Raw genomic sequence first — 19,223 nt, forward strand, 5'->3', positions numbered from 1 at the left:
ACAACTGGGCATGAACATGGGTTTTCATGTCTCGACACCCGTACTTAGTGTTTCGGCACGGGACTTTGATAGATTCCAGAACTTTCTCGATGGCCAATTGGAGTGGCACAGGTCGGACATTTATTCCTAATTTTGTTGCAACAGGTTGAGCAATAGTACACTGAATTGCCAATCAAAAAGAAAAGAAAAGAAGTTATGAGAATTCGTTTAAGGATACGACTGCTTGGCCCTCTTCCCCATTTCGGTTTTTGTTTAGGGTTTTAGACAGATAGATGTCTAAAAATTCAATGAGTTTGTATCTTTTTAAAGAAGTAAAGCTATAACGATTTTAAACCTTAACCTTTATTTATATATTTTTAAAAAAACTTAGTTATTAAGATTAAGATACCAACAAAATAATTTAACCAATTTTATATTCTCTAATTCGATTTGAATTTGACTTGAAACAAGTCAATTTTTATTTTATTTTGTTTGTAACTTTTTTATAACAAATCTTATATTTGTAAATCAATCAAACTAATTTAAAAATATGCTACAAAAGATTTTTATAATAGAAAAATAATTATTTAATTTCCAAAATTAGCCATAAATAACTTTGAAATCTGCAATAAAAAGTTTTTCTATATGAAGTACTCTAATTCGATTTTTATTTTTGTTTTGTTTGTAATTTTATAATAAAATATTTTATTTCTAAATTAACCAAAAAAAACTTAAATATATGCTAAATTTTCTTTTAAAAAATTAAGTAGAGAATGAATTTGATTTACTTTGATAGACATTGAGTAGAGACAAGATCAATTTTGTTCACCCAACCCTCTAATTTGATTTTATTTAAAATTTTCATCTTCACCCCAAAATAGCTTTTCTAATCCCACCCTAAATTTTAAATATTCTTTATAACATGTTATCTTTGACAAAATTAGATCAAATAATATATTATAAATCTTATAAAATTAAAAATTACAACCAATATATAAAATATATGTGATAAATTCTTATAAAATTGTAACTAAAATCATTAAAAATAATAATAAAATTAAAAAGGACTACTTTATAAATACGTCCGGACGGGCTGAACATTTTTTTCCTAAAACTCTAAACCCAAAATATAATAAATAAATAAAAACTCACACTCCAACCTAAAACTTGATTTTATAAATAAATAAAAAAGTTCGTATCGGATTGGGTTGAATCGGAACTCATTGGGTGCAAAAGTTCTTTTTATCACCCCTAACATTGGGTTTGGTAACAAGTTTCGAGAAATGAATCATTTGGACTAAACCCAGAACTTGATTATTGCAATGCTAAATAGTAGTAAATAATGTTCACATATTTGAACCCCAGTTTACCAACCAGTCATTCGATAGCAATGCCAAACTGGGTCCATCATGATGTTCCGACTTTTCATTTTCCCTGAGTTAACCTTGTATGGCACCTGTATATGACAAATATGAGGTGTGATTCACCAAACATAAGAAGGAACTTTAAAAAAATTTTGAGTATACCCATATAAGAAAACATACCTGTTTTTGATACTCACCCCCAATTCGAGTAGCATAGTGTAAAACAATTACTAGGTTTAACCACTTAAACAGAGATGACGGAATCCCCATCATTATTGCTTTCACTATCACTACTGCTCTCACTCCCACTCCCGCTCCCGCTTCCACTCCCGCTACCACTACCACTACTCTCGCTCCCGCTGCTACTGCTCGAGCTCGAAGTATGTTCTTCGTTCTCTTCTGCATTGACCTGAGCTCGAAGAGCTTCAGCTGCATTCCCTCCTGCTTTTTCTTCGTCATCACTTAGATCTACATCAGCGATCTCATCATCCATGTCCTTTTGATGTGGTAACTCAAAATTGAAACCAGTTGAAACCTTCTCGGAAGCACCATCTTCTTTAGCTGCCCCCAAACCATCATTATCATCGTCGTCATTGACAATATCCACCTGTTCTTCTGATTCATAATTTTTAGGATCTGGTGATGCAGTTGGTTGATTTGGAATTGACGCGGGGAACTCGGAGTTCTCCTTTCTGGATTCTGCAATATGAGCAATGAAAGTAATTTGCCTGGTTTAAATAATAAATTGACTAAAAACAACAAATTCTTCAAATACAAAGTTGCTAATGTATCTGCGAAAATTTAGGTGCCCAGATGATTTTTTCAATGAGCAAAAATAATTGTCTTTTATTCAATTCTTAGTAAATCTAGCAGAGGGGATTCCAAAAAGGGCTTTCAACAATGTACGGTAAATGCTACCCTCCCTTAGATGTCTCGAGAGTGCGTATTCTTTTGAGAAAGACACAAAAACACGAGAAACTTCCTAACCTAGCCGGGCACCTTATTTCCGATAGAAGGTTTAATACAAATCAGGCTTTCAGTAGGAAGGCTTAATTGACAATGACAGACAGTAAACGCTACCTTTCCTTAGATGTCCTGAAAGTGCATTCTTTGTTCAAAAAAGACTATAAAGTTCATCAAGCTAGAATATATGATAAAAGAAAGAGCAAACTATTCTTTCACTCAAGACCTTAATGCACAAGAAACTTCCTACCCTAGCCGGGTACCTTCTTTCTGATAGAAGAAACTATCTCCTTCAATTAGGCTTTCATTAGGATGGTTTAAGTTTGAACTGACAATTCAAATAGACCAGTAAAATCATGACAATGAAGGCCTATCTTAACTATATTAGCATCTCATAAACAAAAAAGAACCTCACCTCTGCTCGTGAAGTCAGATGTATCGATGCGTTCCACCTGAAGCTGTAAATCACATCGAGAATACAACAAATAGAAAATATAATTGTAGATCTTGCTAAAAACAGCAATGCCTCAAAAGATGCATAAGATTGCAGGGTAAAGTAAACTCACTGGCAACGATGGAACTGGGACTTTGTTCGACGATTCTGGCTTCACTCCTTTAGGAGGTGGAGGTGAATAAGACTCCATAGCAGGGCCGGCTGACATAGCCATGGATGCAGACTCGCCAGGCTGCCGAACATGCCTCAACCGCTTCACAGCTCGGTGTAAACGCTCCAACCGGAATGTCTCACCGTCGAAGAACAAAACCGCATCATTATCCTTGTAATCTTCACTGGCACCCTCAAATGTCACCTTGGGTTTCCCATGCTGATTGTTTTCAAATTCTACTTTAACTCGATTATCCTTTGCCTTGTGGAGTAATCCTGGTTGACTTTTATCAATTGATGCTGGTTTAAATTCATCTGGAACAAAATCAAACAAAAGATGTGATGCCTCAGATTTGAAATATCGGTATGGAATATAACATTCCAAATACATGGAAAATAGAAAAAGTTCACCATATCCATGCCAGATACACCCCCATATTGAATATAGGTATGGGATATAACAGTAGAAAGGCATAGAAACTTGAAAATTTAACGGTATCAGTGAAAGATACATACTCGCATCCGGCACACACCTTAGACCAAGTAACATAGCCTAGAAGTATAATTCCTAGCTAATGGAGAAAGTACTAGTCTCACAAACACCAAACCTGAAATCTCAAAGTTGGAGATTCACTGCTGGAGATGACAATCAACGATATTCCAATTCAATGGACTGAATGACTACTTTTCCTTTTAATTATATATTAAAGGATTGCGAAACACAAAACGAAAATTGAAGCTTAAATCTCAATGATTTGCAATTCTGGATATAGAAGAACATGAATATACAACATTATTCAAATTCCTCTTTTAGAGTGTTAATCAAACACCAAACTAGAAAAAGAAAATAATATCGAATATTCATCAATAGTCTTATCTTTTTCTTCGTTTTCTAGGAAACCAAACAGAACCCTGAGAAAAAAAATTAAGAGCAATAACGAGAACTTACATCGTAAAGTGCAGAATTTGGAGGAAGGTTGTTGTTGATCCTTGAAAGAAGACCCCAAACTTATATTGTACCAATGATTAGGCTTTGGAGCAGTGTTTGGTTCTTCTTTATTGCTGTTATTTGCCATTATTAAAAACCCTAGAGGAATTTTTCGAGAAAGAAACGAAGACACAAAGGAGCGAGAGAATTTGCCAATTGGGTCAAAGAGGGTAATTTGGTCTTTTTGTCTTGCGCGGGCAATGGTTTCGCTTTTTATAAAGTCTCCATAGTTTTCCCCCTCAAAACCCTCTCGCTTTCTGTTTTTCTTTTTCTCTCTAATGGCTGCATTTCATCTCAGGTACGTACTTTTTTTTTCTTCAATTTTTCTGGGTTTTTTTTTTTTTTGGATCTTTGTTCCGTAATCTCATGTGTGATATTTTTGCATTAATTTTCCTCTCTTATTTTTTTTTTTCAAAAAATGAGATCATTTCTTTGAGTTGAGTTTTTTTTTTTTTTTTTGAGCTGTTACATTTTAATTTTCATTGAGCTAAGGTGGATTTGTAAGCAGTTTGAATTTCAAAATTAATTGGTATAGTGAGCATAGTGTCCTGTATATAATATTTATAAGGAGAGATACATGTAAAATTATATTAATTTTATACATCTTTTGAACTTTGTATACTGTTAATATTAGCAATCTAATTGTTGAATTAGACAAAATAAGCTCAATGTGCATGTTAAATTTTGAATTGATCCAATATTTCTGTCATTTTAATAGAGAATATGATCTTTTATTAATATATATTTTTAGATGGTTATATGTTTTCAATGTACTCAAAATATAATATATATATATAAATAGATTATTATATATAATAGTTGAATTGTTAAAATATAATTATATATGAAATTATGAAAGTGTGTGAAACTAATCTAAGCATTGATAGGCAAATGAATGAATGAGAGATTGAGGAACTGAGAAAGTTTGAGACTGAAAAAGACAATGGAAAGGGAGAGGGGCTTAGGGGTCTAAGTCTAACCAGACCGAGCTTGACCCGAAACTCGAAGCTCGAGGTTCGGCTCAAGTTCAACTTGAGAAAAAATACTGAATTGCTTGGTTAGGTTTGTTTACTTAGTAAAAACGAACTTGAATTTTATGCTCAACTTCAAGCTCAATTTTTTGTGTTTGAGCTCAAGTTTCACGAGCTACTCAGTTAGTATTTTTTTTTTTCCCTTTTAAATGAAGCTTCAAACTATTAGATTCCATTGCTTAATTCTTCAATTTGTTTGTAATTTTGTTGATTGCAGGCATGACACATGCCTGCACTTTTAGAGTTTCCAAGTCTGTAAGTATTTTTTTTTTTTACATTTTCTTTTCTATTTCTTGCACTCCATATTTGTCTGCACAAGGTGAAAGTTCAATTTTTTCAAAAAAAATAAAATAAAATAAACATTGTGAAACTCGATCCTTGAAAAAATTGTTATTTCTTCACTTTTCCGCAAATGGAACAGTAAATAAAGACGACTCTTAAATTGTAATAAAAACTCACTTGTATTTGAGATTTTAATCTTATTACTAGTTGGGTTCCAGGAATTTTGGAGTTTTGGCCGTGAGGAGGTCATTGAATTTGGGATTGAATATTTCGTGCAAGCGTTCAGTTAGGTCAATTAGAATGGAGAATGGTAATAATTGTAACCTGATGGGTGCAAGCAATGAATCTAGAGGTGCCTTGGTAGTTTTTGAAGGATTGGATCGTAGTGGTAAAACTTCACAATGTGGGAAGCTGCTTTCGTATTTAGAGGGTCTGGGGCATTCAGTCGAGTTATGGCGATTCCCCGACAGAACTACAAGCGTTGGGCAGATGATATCGGCATATCTGACTAATAAATCCCAGTTGGATGACCACACGATCCATCTACTTTTCAGTGCAAATCGGTGGGAGAAGAGGTTTGTTTTCACATTTATGCTTTGCATTGATTTCTTCCCTAGAAAACGTTTGCCAGTAGGAAATACTTGTATCACATGCTGTAGTGAATCTTTTGTAGTTCTTGATAGATATGTCGTCCTTACCATGTTCCTCCGACTCATTACATTTCTTGTGGTTCCCATTTCTGACACATTTTTTATAAGTTTATGGTGATATGATCTTGTAAGGAGGTACCTGTGTCAAACATGTACATGTATTCAGTGGTTATACCGAGTCTGAGTAACATAGCTTATGACATTCTCAACAAAGTTCATAATCTATGAAGTTCTTCAGTTTGTGGTTTAATTCTTTTCATTTGAACTTTTGTTAGCCATATTGGTGGGAGGAAAAATCCTTTAAGCTGCACTGACCCATCTCCCTTCTCCTTGTGCTCATATCTTGGTCTTCTTGGATTTGCAATACTGCATTTGTCAACAAGTTTTGCAATCTTTGAGGTTTTAGCTTCTGTTTTAGTTATTTATGTTGGAGCTTGTTTCTTTGCTATCATTGCGAAAGGATGATCCTTTTACCTACCGCTGCTCCGATTTTGCGTTTTTCTTCTTGGATTTGGCATTTGTGTTCTTTTCACAGCCAAGTACACCGCGAAGTATCATCTTGGATCAAAATGGTGTTACTTCTCTATATTGGACCTTCATTTAATGGTAAAGTTGTATGTCATATGCAGTCCCAATATTGAATGACGTGACAGTGCATTTATTGTCAAGGCAATGCGTAAGCGCCTAGGAAAGGCACAAACAAGCAAAAGCATCTTTAAGAAGGGGTACACTTTATGAAGGTATTGTACCCTTTTAGAGACTGGAGGAATATAGAAGATTATGAATCTAGTCAAGATGGAAGTTAAGGAAACTAAAAATGCTAATTTTATACCACCGTTTAGCTTTATACATTAGACTGGAAATGAATTTAACTTTCTGATGTTTATTATCCAAAAAGATATATTGCAAAGGCCATTTGGTATAATGTGGATGTTATATGCTTGTTTTCGTTTGCAAGTCCATTGCATTATTGAGGTGAGTGCTTTATAATTGCCTTGCACCTTGTATGATACAATTGTCTTAGCACCTTTTGTGTTTATCAGCCGTCATGCCTTTGAGTAAATTGATTGTTGCAGGGGCTTACAAGCATCTTTGTTTGCTTGATGTTGCACTTATAAGCTAATGCTACATGGACTTAGGTGTAAGTGCTGGGCATTGGTATGTATCTGACATGGTTATGTTCAATTTTTTCCTAGACTTTCTTGTGTTTGAAGATTCCTCAAAGGATAATATTCCCATAGTCCAATTATGTATTGGACATTTGTGTTAGGCACGGGTATATAGAAACAAATAAAGAGTTGGAGCAACATAGCATAGAATTATACACTTTTTAAGTTAGTGAATGTGAGCAACTTCACCAAAACATGGATTTAGACAATCCATTGACTATGTTCATGTGTTCTTGATTGGTCACACTGCAAGGAGGACAAGTGGGCCAATATTTGCATTAGTTGGCAAAGTAGCACTTCTGGAATAGAGTAGCCTGAATAAACGATCTTATTTGAATATTTATCAGATGAAATTACAAAAACTTTCTAGCCTTTTAAGCAAGTCTGACAATCTAATTCTGATGACATATTTTAGTGATAGATCCAAGGAATATGATGCACGGCATTAGTTCTTCTACCAGCATATTTCTATGTCTGTCTTTAATTCTTGGTATGTGAAAAAAGTAGAAAGAAAAAAAATTTATTTCCATCCATTGCTGATATGGACCTTCGAACAACCACACTACAAAAGCTAGCAGTTGAGGTTGGAGAATCTAGGTCTATGTAAATCCCAAAAGGAAATCTCATACTTTCCTATGTGGGATCTAAGTCCAATTCCTAGCAATAGGCTCATGATAGTCCACCATGTTCTGCAGTTTCGGTTGGCACACGGGTTGGCATTCTGCTAACTTAATTTAGCCCCGGCAGAACACTGCAATATCAATGTCACCATTAGAGCTGCACAACTGCAATTGAGAGACATGATAGCTTTTTTTGGTACCAATTGATGGACCTTTGGAGAACCACGCTCCAAAAATTAGTTGTTGATCCAAGTCTCATAACATAACATGCAATTTGGCACATATCAATTGTTTGACAGAAATGAAAACTGATAGAAAAGAAAATAAAATTTTTAAAAATGCAAATATTGTAAATATTCATATTTAATTTGTATCTATTCCATTCTCTCTCCTCTCATTATTACAAATTGGAATATTTTTTGTTTCTGTGCATTATGATGGAAGATAGTCGTCTTTCGTTTCTAATTTCCTCTCACTTCTTTTTCCTACCAAGCACACTTGAAATTTATTATCTTTCAACTTTTCCAATCTACCATTGCTTTCTTGATACTTTTCCACTTCACCAAGAATACCCTAAATGAATCCAGTATCTGCATGTGCATATGTTCGATAATTATTTGCAGTATAAGATGAAGTCCTAAATCTACTATTTGTTTGCAGATCAATGATGGAAGCGAAACTGAAAGCTGGAACCACCCTTATAGTAGACCGTTACTCTTATTCTGGAGTCGCTTTCTCATCTGCTAAAGGACTTGATTTCGAATGGTGTAAGGTGAAGGCAAACTGCCAAAAGAACTAGCTGCTTCTCACATATTAAGTTATTGCTTACCTTGGTCGTTGACGACAAATAAGGTCTTTTCTTACAGGCACCAGAGAATGGGCTAATAGCTCCAGATCTGGTAGTGTACCTCGATATACCGCCCGAGGTTAGTTATGTTAAAGCTGGTGAAAACTTCAATAAATATTATATGTAAACTGAAAATATTGTTTCATATTTATTAGAAAGCTGCAGAAAGAGGAGGCTACGGAGGTGAGAGATACGAGCAGCTCGAGTTTCAAAAGAAAGTTGCACAACACTATAAGCTTCTTGAAGATTCTTCATGGAAGGTAATACTTTGTTTCATCTCATGCCATATAGCAATAGCAACAAGATGCCATGGTTAGTTGAAGTAATCAAAAGACAGGACTGGACCAACCTATTGAAGAGAGAACTGGTTGGTCTGGCAGTTCAATCATATAGGTTGAACCGAAAAACTAATGAAATGGCTAGAAACCAGAAAAACCAGTTTTGCTTTGATGGTTCTATTGGGGTTTGAACAATGGCTGGCAACAAGATGCTTGTTTTAAAATTTCATGCGATGATTGCAGATGATAGATGCTTCCCAATGCATAGAAGATGTGGAGAAACAAGTGGAGGAGATCGTATTGGAACATGTCGTGACTTGTCAGAAAGGGAAGCCTCTTTCATCCCTCTGGTCTTGCTAGTTTATCTATTATCATTCTCTCTTCCCTTCTTTTCCAACTGAAGAGATGCAAAACTTGCATGTGGCAAGCTTGGCAAAGAACTTAATACTGTATAACCTTAAATTGCTGCTTGTGTCTTAAGTGTTGTAGATTTCAGTTCAGTATCTTACTATGTCTTCAAAAAATATACCTCTCAACTCTTGTTTTAGAGTAGTGTGTTCTTATTTATGCTTTGGTTATTGTTTCGTGTTGTGTGACCAAAACAATTATATTGCTAATTTATGAATGTTGATTTGTTAAATTATGTAGACCATGTACAAATCTTAGTTTTACACATGTTTTAACTTCTAGGGTATGCTTGGTTCAAGCAAATTAATATTCTTGGGGTGATGTCAAACATCACCATTTGATTCTCATAATTAGATTTCAAATTAATTTTATATTCTCAGCCTGTCAAGATTTAGGAATATAGAAAGTAATTTCAATACTAATTCTTTAAATTTCCTTAAATTTTCTTGCATGCATTTTTTTATAATTCTACTTTTTATTTTCAGTCACTTCAATTTATTTTAGTAAACTAAAACGAAAGAATAATTATCTAATATATTTTCAAACGCTCCAAATAATATTTCAAATATAACATTTAGTCTATCATATTGCATTTTGTTTATTAAATCATAATTGGAAAAATACTTTCATAACAATTGTACCATACTTTCTTTTAATTATCATTTTGATTAAATTTGCTTTTAAACCGTAACAAATAATATCTTTCAATAAAAATACTTTTTTCTTCTTTCGTTCCCTTATCATTTTGGTTAAAGGAAAATTTTAATTCTCCAAGTCTAGTTTATTTACCTAAGAAATGAGAGATGATATTATTTTACTAGCTAAATGCGTAAAATAAAATTCTAAAAGTTTCAACTTTGTGTAATAATCAATAAAATAAATAAATTTTATAAAAACAATTTAGTGAAATGCATTAAATAATTTTACATTTTATCAACTAAAATTTAAAATTTTATATTCTTTTCAAATAAATCAAATAGGATAATGTAATATAACATATCAAAAATATGTCAAGTAATTTTAACTTTCGGTAATAGTTAATATATTACATTCCATCAATCCACCATCCCCACCAACCATTCAAATGAATAGGTGATTTAAACTTTGTCAAACCCTAGTATTAATACCCCACCAAACTAACAACCCTTAAACGGATCTCTCTTATAGCTCTCCATATAAGAGATCTAAATAAAAAAAATCTATTTTACTTCAAAATTAATTGAAGTAATTTTATGCAACATGTGCATATAATGTGAGTTTTATCTTCCTTTTTATTTGATCATGCTATTTAATCGTTGTCCTCTGTACCAGTTTTATCTACAGACAAAGCAGTTCAATCCTTTGCTATCCAAATGGGATTTCCTCCCCCTCAAACGCTTGTGGACGTTCAAAATTCAAAATTGAAGATTAAAGATTCGAATCAGACAAGATACAAGGAAAACAAATTAATGAAACACCTAAATTTTGCAATATATATTGGATTGTCTCAAATTTCCTGTTACCACTTTACCGGTCAAGAAACTAAACAAGCAACAGAAGCACATGGAATCAAAACTCAAAAGGCATGATTGGTAATCAATTGCATAACCCTTACACCCCGTATGGAACACAATTGCCTAGGATAATCTCACCACAAGCTACACCAGTATCTTTCATGGAAATAAACATAATCAAGAATCCGATAAATTAAAGCTTCAAATGTCTATCTATCCAGTCCCAATCAGTATGCATGATCCTTAACCATTTTCAACCACGACAATCCAAAAAACCTAAACTTTGACTAAAGACCTAAACTTTGAATTTAGTTCCTTAGAAACGCAACAGTGGCAACGCGTGATCCCACAGATCCACCAAACATGAATGTAGGATAAGTCCGAACATGATTCAGATATCGAAACGGGGGATGATCTCTGTGTGTCTCTTGGTCCTTCGTTGCACTTGGCTCTTGGGATATTGCAATGTTCCTTTGATTGAAATTTTCCACCTCTTGGACCAATTCATCTTTTGTATGGTTGCAAGATGTAATCACCTACAAACATCATTAAAAATAAAATTGCTCAATCTACAAAGAGTAATACATGTTGCTCCAACTCTTCATTTTTCTTTAAGTACTCATATCTAACACATTTTTGGATAAGAGTACGAAATGACCCGACCCTCCAAACTCATAGAAAAACCTAGAAAAAGAATTGAAGATACCCTGATCAGACACTTACTTGCATATGACATATCTAAGGCCTAGTAACATAGGTGGTACTGTAAATTTCATTTAAATTCAATTCTCACACTTAGATACTAGCCTTGTCAAAGCTATACTAAGGATTGAATTTAAGTATATCTGAACTTATCTTCAAGTAGTCAAGAAAGCTGGGGATGAAACCTTGGCTTGAGCAAAACTAGTGAGCGCAATTGGAATTCTGACTTATATTTGTATATGTACACAATTGGAATGTGAGTGGGCATGTGTATATGTGCGTGTATATATATAAAGAGGTAGCACTCAAGCTCGAGCTTTGATTGCAATGGATCTCATTTCACCACAGAAGTTCAAAAGATGAAATAAAATAAAACCATAAACAAGCCTGTAAGGTGCTCACTAATATTCCACCGGGGGCCAACAACTTTGAAACTGAATCCCAATACATAATCCTGAAACGAAAAAGTTCAAGAAAATCTTAAAAGGTGATCAAGTAGAAAGTGATAACTGTAGAAGCTAGAGCTACTTAAAAAAGATGCAAACTAATGCATATCATATACATAAGTGCAAATTGTACGATTCAATTCATGAGATTCTACTTGCATGGACGTGAACTTCCCGATAATCAGTTATTTGTTATATATATTGCTGTACTGAGGAAGCAGCATACGAAGGGAGATATTTTAGTAGAGATGAAATCACTATTACCTTTTGATAGGCCCATCAGGATGCAAGCCAATGGCATCGAGAGTCCCCTTATCCATGACAAGTTGAAACTGTCTATCCAACTTTGTCTCAAGAATATCATCAACCTAAGGACCAAATGAAATAGCAAAGTCAAGGTGCTTTGAGAACAGTTGAGTATTAAGAGAGTTATCAATTATGTAGGAATTCAATTTCAACCCAGAATGTTTTGAATGCTCCACTTTCTTCATAAGAAACCTACATCTCCATCCTAATCTCTCAGACAGGTGCTCAAAGTCTCAATATCCGGTTTTCTTCACAATATGGATCTCAAGTTTGTATTTTGGACTGCATAGTAGGCCCTAACTTCCCCAAGCCATTATATTTTGGTTTATAGCACCCCTCAAGAGGTTGAGAAAGTTTTAAAAGATCAAACAAATATCTAAAAATAAGAATGGTTGATAAGTGCAAGGTAAGCAATTTGCCTATGGGTTCAATGGTTTCTCAGTAAGAGATGCAATAAAAGCAAACTATGTCATCTTAACTAAGACAACTGGATGAGGAAGTTCTAAAGATTAAACAAGAATCAAAAGTAAGAACCAAGACAATGCTGATGTATAAGCAAGTGTAAATAAATACACAAAGAATGGGAATAAAAAAATGCACACATAAAGAAACCATATGGCAATTCATTTCAAATCAGACATAAGCACTTCAATTCATAGAACATGATAATACTAAATTCTTTTAAAGGGTGAACAAAAACAGCCTGTACTTAGATTCAGTTAGATTTCATAGAATTCCATCCATACCAGAAACTTGATGTTTGAAAATCCATCTCGATCAGCTAGGCTTTGAGCAAGGTCAATTGCTCCTTCACTATAATCAGTTCCAGTTAAATCTGTGAACCTGAATTAAAAAGTGCAGCAAATTCACCTGACCATTACCATCAAAGCAATAATAAAAATAAAATTTTGTTTATTCACCTATAAAATTTTCAGAAAGTTTACCAATGCCTAAATGTATTATTTAAATCTATTTAGTTCAACTACAACTATATAGATTAACCAACACTGAAGTGATACACAATGGAATAACAGAAATAGTCAAAGAATATTTATTAACCCATACATGTTCCAAAAAAAATAAAAGAACCATGGCAGATCCAATTTCACATTTAATACCAATGCTGATAACTTTGAAGGACCTGATTGAAACAATACTTTAGTTTGAGGATTCAATGTGAATATTTTGAAGTTTAGGGATCAATTTAGAATTTGGCCCATTGTCTGGGGACACCTGTTGCAATTAAACCTCAAATATATACAAGCAATTATAAATGGGAAAAGTGTTCTCTAGTTATTTAAATGGTACATTTATCAAGTTATACAGGCAGGATGGCAACATTGCCCTATTCAAATATTAGTTACACTACCAGGGTTTCTTTATATATCTATCTTGTTTCACAATCATAATAAAACTTTGTCCATCTTTAGGTAAAATTGAGTCCTTTTCTTCAGGAGATATTCATTCATATCCATTATAACCTATAATATTTTGGCCAATGCCAACCTAAATTGAAGATCATAAGACAAAGAGCACCTCTTATCTGCTCATGTCATGAATCTAGCAAAAATATGTCTTATAAAATACCAGTAAAGCAATAGCAAGAACAATATGCAAGCAAACTGATTATTTCACTTAAAGACCACAAATTATTTTTACTTGAACTGATATTAGTAGCACAAAATACTGGAGCTACAGGCAAAGTCTTGGATTATACCCCTGCTTAGAAAGCTCCTGAAGGAGCAGACCATTTCCCGTGCCAATGTCAAGTACACTCCAGCAAGACAAATACTTTTCATCCTGTTCAACAGACTGTGGCTTGGGCTCTCCACCATGATTCGGGATGTGACCTTGAGAAACATCAGTACACAAGCTTTTGGTCCAAGAAATAACAGTATCCATGACATCAGTTCCAAACCTATGGAAAGAGAGGTAAAACAGTGAAGAGATTAACTACAAGTTTTGAAATGAAATTAGCACAAATAAAATTTTTACAATCCTTTTGCTATAAGAAAATTTATTAAGCTTGGCACAGATACCAACTCAAAGAAGTTATCAAGTCAAAGGGTCATTGGGGCAACCATGAAAATGCATGTCAAATTAAATTCCATTTAATATATTTATACACACAGATTACATGCTTATGTGATAAGTGATAAAAACATTTTGCCTATTAGTACAAATATAATGCCCAGCTTGAAGGCAAATTAACATAGTTAATGTAATGCTAACCAAATTTCACCAGCGTGACCATGTTCACGAAAATTGGCAAGCTCATCAAGATATGCAGCATCCCAGTAACTCTGAAGACCAAGCATTGAAGTCTCTGCATCTGGCTCGTCCTTGTCGGAACTGTACGTAAAATACAAATCATACAGGCAATGATTAATATAAACTATTCAACTTCCTTAGCAATGGGTTAAAATAATATTGTCCTATAATTCCACCTATTAAAACCAAATCCCGAAAATTTAACTAATAAGCCCCCATTTCATTGTCAACTTTCCTACTTGCCATAAAAAGTATAACGTGTTTTTGGATATAAAAGGAAATAATATTCTTGAAAGATTAAAATGAAATTACATAGAGAACAAAATCCATAAGTTCTTTTACGAACAAATATGTCTGAATTGGTATTACATTATACTCATCAGCACATTTCCATCATATATGATTTTTCGTTGTAGTATTTCCTATTGCTTTATAGCTGGGGAAAGAAAAGGCAAAAGAACCAAACTAGAAGAAAAGAACTTGTTTCTCGATTGCATTTATCTATAACGATAAATAATTATATATTGAAATGTAGAACTCTAAACCTTTTGGCTGTATAGAACTAAAATTTCTATAGATTGATCATCTCAATAACTTTTTTTCATTTCTATAGCACTGATCCACGTACAATTTTTTGAAATAATATAAAAATCACACTAATACAAGCATAATTAAGGTCAAATAAACTATGAAATTTTCCCATCCAAAAGTCAAACCAAGAAAGTTACATATTCATTTCATCTTCTTGCAAAGAAATTTTAAATTGTCAATAGATCAAATCTCAAGCTTAAAATTCACTCCTAAAAAAAACATACACGTGCATATATAAATAAATAAATAAAAGTAAGAAAGTAAGCACCGAATTCACTTTCTACAGCTCGAAAGCCCTTGTTTATGGACTCTCAAACTCAAAAACTAGCCAAAGATTAATATTTAAAATAAAACGCAAAACCGGAAGACAAATAGAATAAATAAAAGCGAAACCTGTAATCAGAGGCGGGACGGAAGTTGGCAGCGGAGGAGAGGGCTTCGGCGGCATCAGCGTGGCGCTGCTCATCATCAAGTGTGCTTCCGTAATCGCTCTTTATAGACCATGAATCTGCAGCCACCGACCTGTCATCATCGGAAGCCACTTCTCGACCGGTCTGCAGCTGTTGCTGCGGAAGCTGAAGATGTTGGTTAGCTTCCGGCGACTCTTCCGGCGAAAATCTCATTCCTGCCATTTCAAGCTATTTAACTCCCAAAAAACTGGTTAAATTTGTGAGTGAAGAAAGGAAGATGGAGACTCGATTCGTTTACGACTTCGGTATCTGTTCAACGGAAGTAGAAAAAGTGTAGATATTAGGGAGATTTTTTTCTTCAGGGTTCTTTTTGTAATTTCGTAGTTTTTATTAGTTTTATAAATAATTCTGTACAATTAGAGATATATGTGGAGGCGTGCATCCTCACGTCAGGCCAAAACTTTTGTGCAATGCCTCGATCTAGCTAATCTCTCACTTTAAAAGAAAAGAAAAAAATTAAAATATGTCATTGACACCTTGAATTCTCCTTTTTTTTTTCTTCAAGTTAACACCTTGATTAAAATTAAATGCCGAGTGGTTAAGAATTTTGTGAAGGATAAGTTCAAGGGCTTTTTTTCATCTAAATAATAAAACTAAATTATTTACTTAAATAATATATGTTTAAATTTTTAATTAATTAATTTAATTTACTCATTTAAATCCTGATTTCAATTAAGTTGATTTAATTTTGAAATAATGATTTTGGTCGAAGTCGTAACGACTAAAGTGACAATTGATGGGAAAAATAATAACATTATGATTCACGTTATGTTTCATGTGAAAAAATTATATTAAGGTTTAATTATTATTTTAGTTATTTAAGATTGTTTAATTGATTTTTAATTATTTTATACAGATTTAATTATTTTAAAATATTTAGATAAAATATTAAAATTTTGTAACAATAAAAATATAAATATTAAAATATTAGAAAATTTAAAAATATTCTAGAATATTATAAATATATTATGAAAAATATGAATGTATTGTAGAAAATTTAGAAATTACGGAGAATTATAAAAATATTAAATATAAAAAATACTATGAATTTATTCTAAAAATATTATAAATGAATTATGAAAATATGAAAGTGTTATAAATAAAAAAAATTAAGTAAAGAATATCAAAACAAATATATTCTCGGCAATTTTGGTTTTTCAAGTTGTTAATAATTTATTATATCTTCTTTTAGGTAAAACATCATGTTGTATAAGACTTCTAACTTTCAATGTACACTAGATATGGGTGTTCACAATTCGGTTAAAATCGAATTGATTGATTGAATCGATCTAATTTGGTTAATTGGTTAGTGGTCGAATTTAGTTTGATCGGAGGTCGGTTAATGAATTTTTGAAATTTCGATTATCGGTTAATTTGATTCGAAACCGAATAATTAACTAAATTTACCGATTAACCGAAATATTTGTTGTTTGCAAGACTTATGTAGTGTTTGGTTGTTAACTTTCAAGACTTATATAGTATTTCTAATGTCTTATTTATTGTTTTCACCTCCATTTAAAGTTTCTTGAACTATTAAATAAAAGAAAATGAACATTAGTAATGTATTTTTTATTTTTTATATTTTTATACTTATTTTAACCAAAAGATAAAAACATATAAATTTTGGTTAATCGATGAATTAACCGATATATTTCGACTCGGTTAATGTATTTGAAAAAACTTGATTCGATTAACGATTAAAGATTTTATATTTCAAATAATTCGATTAAGGTATTAACCAAATCAACCTTTTAAACACCCCTAATAGATAGATACATCGAATAAATCAATGCAATGTTATGTATAATGAATTTGCATAATTCATGTAAAATTAATATACATGAATCTCATAAATGTCCAAGTATATGATCATCCATTTCATGCAAATAATGTGTGTATAAGAACATGCAAACAATGTCTAAGTGTATAATATTATACATTTGAATTGGATAACTATTCACTATGAATATGCCTCATTAAAATTTTGCTAAAAAAAATCAGAATGATAAAAAAATTAGTGAAGAAAAAAAAGGATAATATTCATAGAAGGTTTCCCCTTCAAAGTAAATAATTATTCAATGTCTTTAAGATGACGCATTCCTATCCCTACGTTATGTACGTGTTAGAAAATTGAAGTTGGCAATGCTTTTGTAAACAAATTTGTTGGGTTATCACCTGAGCGAATTTCACAAATATCAGTGTCACCTTTTTTTCAAACATTTATAAGTGTAAAAAAACTTTGGATATCAATCCTAGTTCGGTTAGGATAGAAGTGGCTAGTTCCATAGTGGGAGACAAAATGATTAAGGATGAATGGATGTGATGATCGATGAAGATCGTGCCATAGAAATATATATAGGTGTGTGGAGACGAAATTTCTCAATTCTGTTTACAGATTTTTCTCTCCATAACATCATCTTCTTCAATCACTCTAAAGAAGAAGTGGATGTAGCTGAAGGAAGCTCAGCATGCTACAATAGTCGGGTGCATTAAAGTCCGATAGTATAGAAATTAAGGAACTGGTAAGCTTTTTTACCTCTCTGTACTCGTGGATTGAAGGAAGAAGTAGAGTAAGAGCTTTTAAAAGCTTTTGTATAATGATGGATTTTGAGGTTTAAGGGTTAAACACCTTTAGTTTAACCGACAAATGGTTATCATGCTTAGCTATTAGGATAAATGAGGCTCTGGCATTCAGACAAGCTAAGTTGACAAGAATAAGAAAACAATGTTTCTGTACTTTGCCTTTGGATGATAAATGATGTGTGAACTTTTGTCTATTAACTGCTGATTGTTTTATGATAGATATTGATAGATATTTTGGCGTGATATTTGTCTAATGATAAATTGTATGATATGTTTGAGTAATGTATGCATAGTGTGGTGGAAAATGTTGACGAGATAGATGAAGTTAGGACTTAGAAATGAGAATTTTTGTTAGATACAGCCATACAGTGTTGCTAAGTGCAAGTCGTGATGGGCGAAGCTCCGAGCCTTACGATGGGGGACATTTCGGTGTTCGAGTATCTAGGTGAAATGTGAAATAAGTCATTCGGGACAACAAAGTGACGACGATTATTAGGTTCCATAGAGCAACACTGCGATGGCGGTCAACAGGCTCTATGGGGTGACACCGCGTTGGCGATAATGTACTACGAGGTGACACTTCAAAAGAGGTCTAATGTGTAAGATCACAGCTCGACTATGGCAACCAATATGGTCCGCTGGGACAATAAACACGGGGTAGTCCATTGGGACAGTAAACACAAGGTTGTCCACTAGGACAGTAAACACGAGATAGCCCGTCAGGATAATAAACACATAATAGTCTGTCTTGATAGTAAATAAGAGATAGTCTGTTGGGACAGTAAATACGGGGTATTCTATCGAGATAGTAAACATGGAGTAGTCTGCGATACAGTAAATACGGGATAGCCTGTTGATAGGGGTGTGCATAATTCGGGTAAAACCGAAAAATTGTTAACCGATCGAATTGATTAATCGGTCGTTAACCGAATTTTTTCGATCGGGTCGATTAATTTTTTATGATTTTTCGTTAACGGTTAATTCGGTTCAAACCGGTCGGTTAACCAAAAATTTTGTTAACGAAAAAATTAATAAATAAAATTATCCAACCCAACCCAAACTCAATTACCCAACCCAATAAAACTAAAACTAAAGTTTACCCAATTACCCAATCCAATAAAACTAAAACTAAAAGACAACCCAATTTACTAAAGTCTAAAACCCAATTTACTTTAATA

At 33.1% G+C, this 19,223-nt stretch overlaps 3 protein-coding genes across 4 annotated transcripts; 1 reads left to right on the plus strand and 2 right to left on the minus strand.

Moving 5' to 3' along the window:
- Nucleotides 1-1,018: 1,018 nt before the first annotated feature.
- Nucleotides 1,019-4,002, minus strand: LOC105803621 (uncharacterized). The gene is made up of 5 exons (XM_012635900.2): nucleotides 3,860-4,002; nucleotides 2,873-3,225; nucleotides 2,722-2,764; nucleotides 1,524-2,042; nucleotides 1,019-1,435 (listed from the first exon to the last, which is right to left on the minus strand). The coding sequence occupies exons 1-4, from the start codon at nucleotides 3,984-3,986 to the stop codon at nucleotides 1,588-1,590; spliced, it is 978 nt and encodes a 325-aa protein (XP_012491354.1). The 5' UTR covers nucleotides 3,987-4,002; the 3' UTR covers nucleotides 1,019-1,435; nucleotides 1,524-1,587.
- Nucleotides 4,003-4,089: 87 nt separating this feature from the next.
- On the plus strand, nucleotides 4,090-9,415 carry LOC105803622 (thymidylate kinase). Of its 2 annotated transcripts, XM_012635901.2 has the most exons (7): nucleotides 4,090-4,196; nucleotides 5,147-5,184; nucleotides 5,430-5,786; nucleotides 8,311-8,422; nucleotides 8,517-8,576; nucleotides 8,653-8,757; nucleotides 9,019-9,415. In XM_012635901.2, the coding sequence occupies exons 2-7, from the start codon at nucleotides 5,156-5,158 to the stop codon at nucleotides 9,133-9,135; spliced, it is 780 nt and encodes a 259-aa protein (XP_012491355.1). In that variant the 5' UTR covers nucleotides 4,090-4,196; nucleotides 5,147-5,155; the 3' UTR covers nucleotides 9,136-9,415. The 2 variants fall into 2 exon arrangements, with proteins under 2 accessions (XP_012491355.1, XP_012491356.1); XM_012635902.2 differs by lacking the exon at nucleotides 5,147-5,184 and having other exon boundaries at nucleotides 4,094-4,196.
- Nucleotides 9,416-10,628: 1,213 nt separating this feature from the next.
- On the minus strand, nucleotides 10,629-15,739 carry LOC105803620 (uncharacterized). The gene is made up of 7 exons (XM_012635899.2): nucleotides 15,386-15,739; nucleotides 14,363-14,482; nucleotides 13,848-14,048; nucleotides 12,877-12,973; nucleotides 12,089-12,192; nucleotides 11,781-11,832; nucleotides 10,629-11,212 (listed from the first exon to the last, which is right to left on the minus strand). The coding sequence occupies exons 1-7, from the start codon at nucleotides 15,622-15,624 to the stop codon at nucleotides 10,985-10,987; spliced, it is 1,041 nt and encodes a 346-aa protein (XP_012491353.1). The 5' UTR covers nucleotides 15,625-15,739; the 3' UTR covers nucleotides 10,629-10,984.
- Between the last annotated feature and the right edge of the window lie 3,484 nt (nucleotides 15,740-19,223).

Source organism: Gossypium raimondii, chromosome 11, assembly GCF_025698545.1.
Source record: "Gossypium raimondii isolate GPD5lz chromosome 11, ASM2569854v1, whole genome shotgun sequence".
In the NCBI taxonomy this organism is placed as follows: Eukaryota; Viridiplantae; Streptophyta; class Magnoliopsida; order Malvales; family Malvaceae; genus Gossypium; species Gossypium raimondii.

Coding starts and splice junctions, on each gene's coding strand:
- LOC105803621 (XM_012635900.2), bottom strand. CDS start 3,986: ATGGCAAATAACAGCAATAAAGAAGAACCAAACACTGCTCCAAAGCCT. Junction 3,226..3,859: donor CAAATTCTGCACTTTACGAT/GTAAGTTCTCGT, acceptor ATTTTGTTCCAG/ATGAATTTAAACCAGCATCA. Junction 2,765..2,872: donor TCCCAGTTCCATCGTTGCCA/GTGAGTTTACTT, acceptor TGTGATTTACAG/CTTCAGGTGGAACGCATCGA.
- LOC105803622 (XM_012635901.2), top strand. CDS start 5,156: ATGCCTGCACTTTTAGAGTTTCCAAGTCT. Junction 5,185..5,429: donor CTTTTAGAGTTTCCAAGTCT/GTAAGTATTTTT, acceptor GTTGGGTTCCAG/GAATTTTGGAGTTTTGGCCG. Junction 8,577..8,652: donor ACCTCGATATACCGCCCGAG/GTTAGTTATGTT, acceptor CATATTTATTAG/AAAGCTGCAGAAAGAGGAGG.
- LOC105803620 (XM_012635899.2), bottom strand. CDS start 15,624: ATGGCAGGAATGAGATTTTCGCCGGAAGAGTCGCCGGAAGCTAACCAA. Junction 11,833..12,088: donor CCTGATGGGCCTATCAAAAG/GTAATAGTGATT, acceptor TTTTCGTTTCAG/GATTATGTATTGGGATTCAG. Junction 11,213..11,780: donor TGGCCCCCGGTGGAATATTA/GTGAGCACCTTA, acceptor TGATGTTTGTAG/GTGATTACATCTTGCAACCA.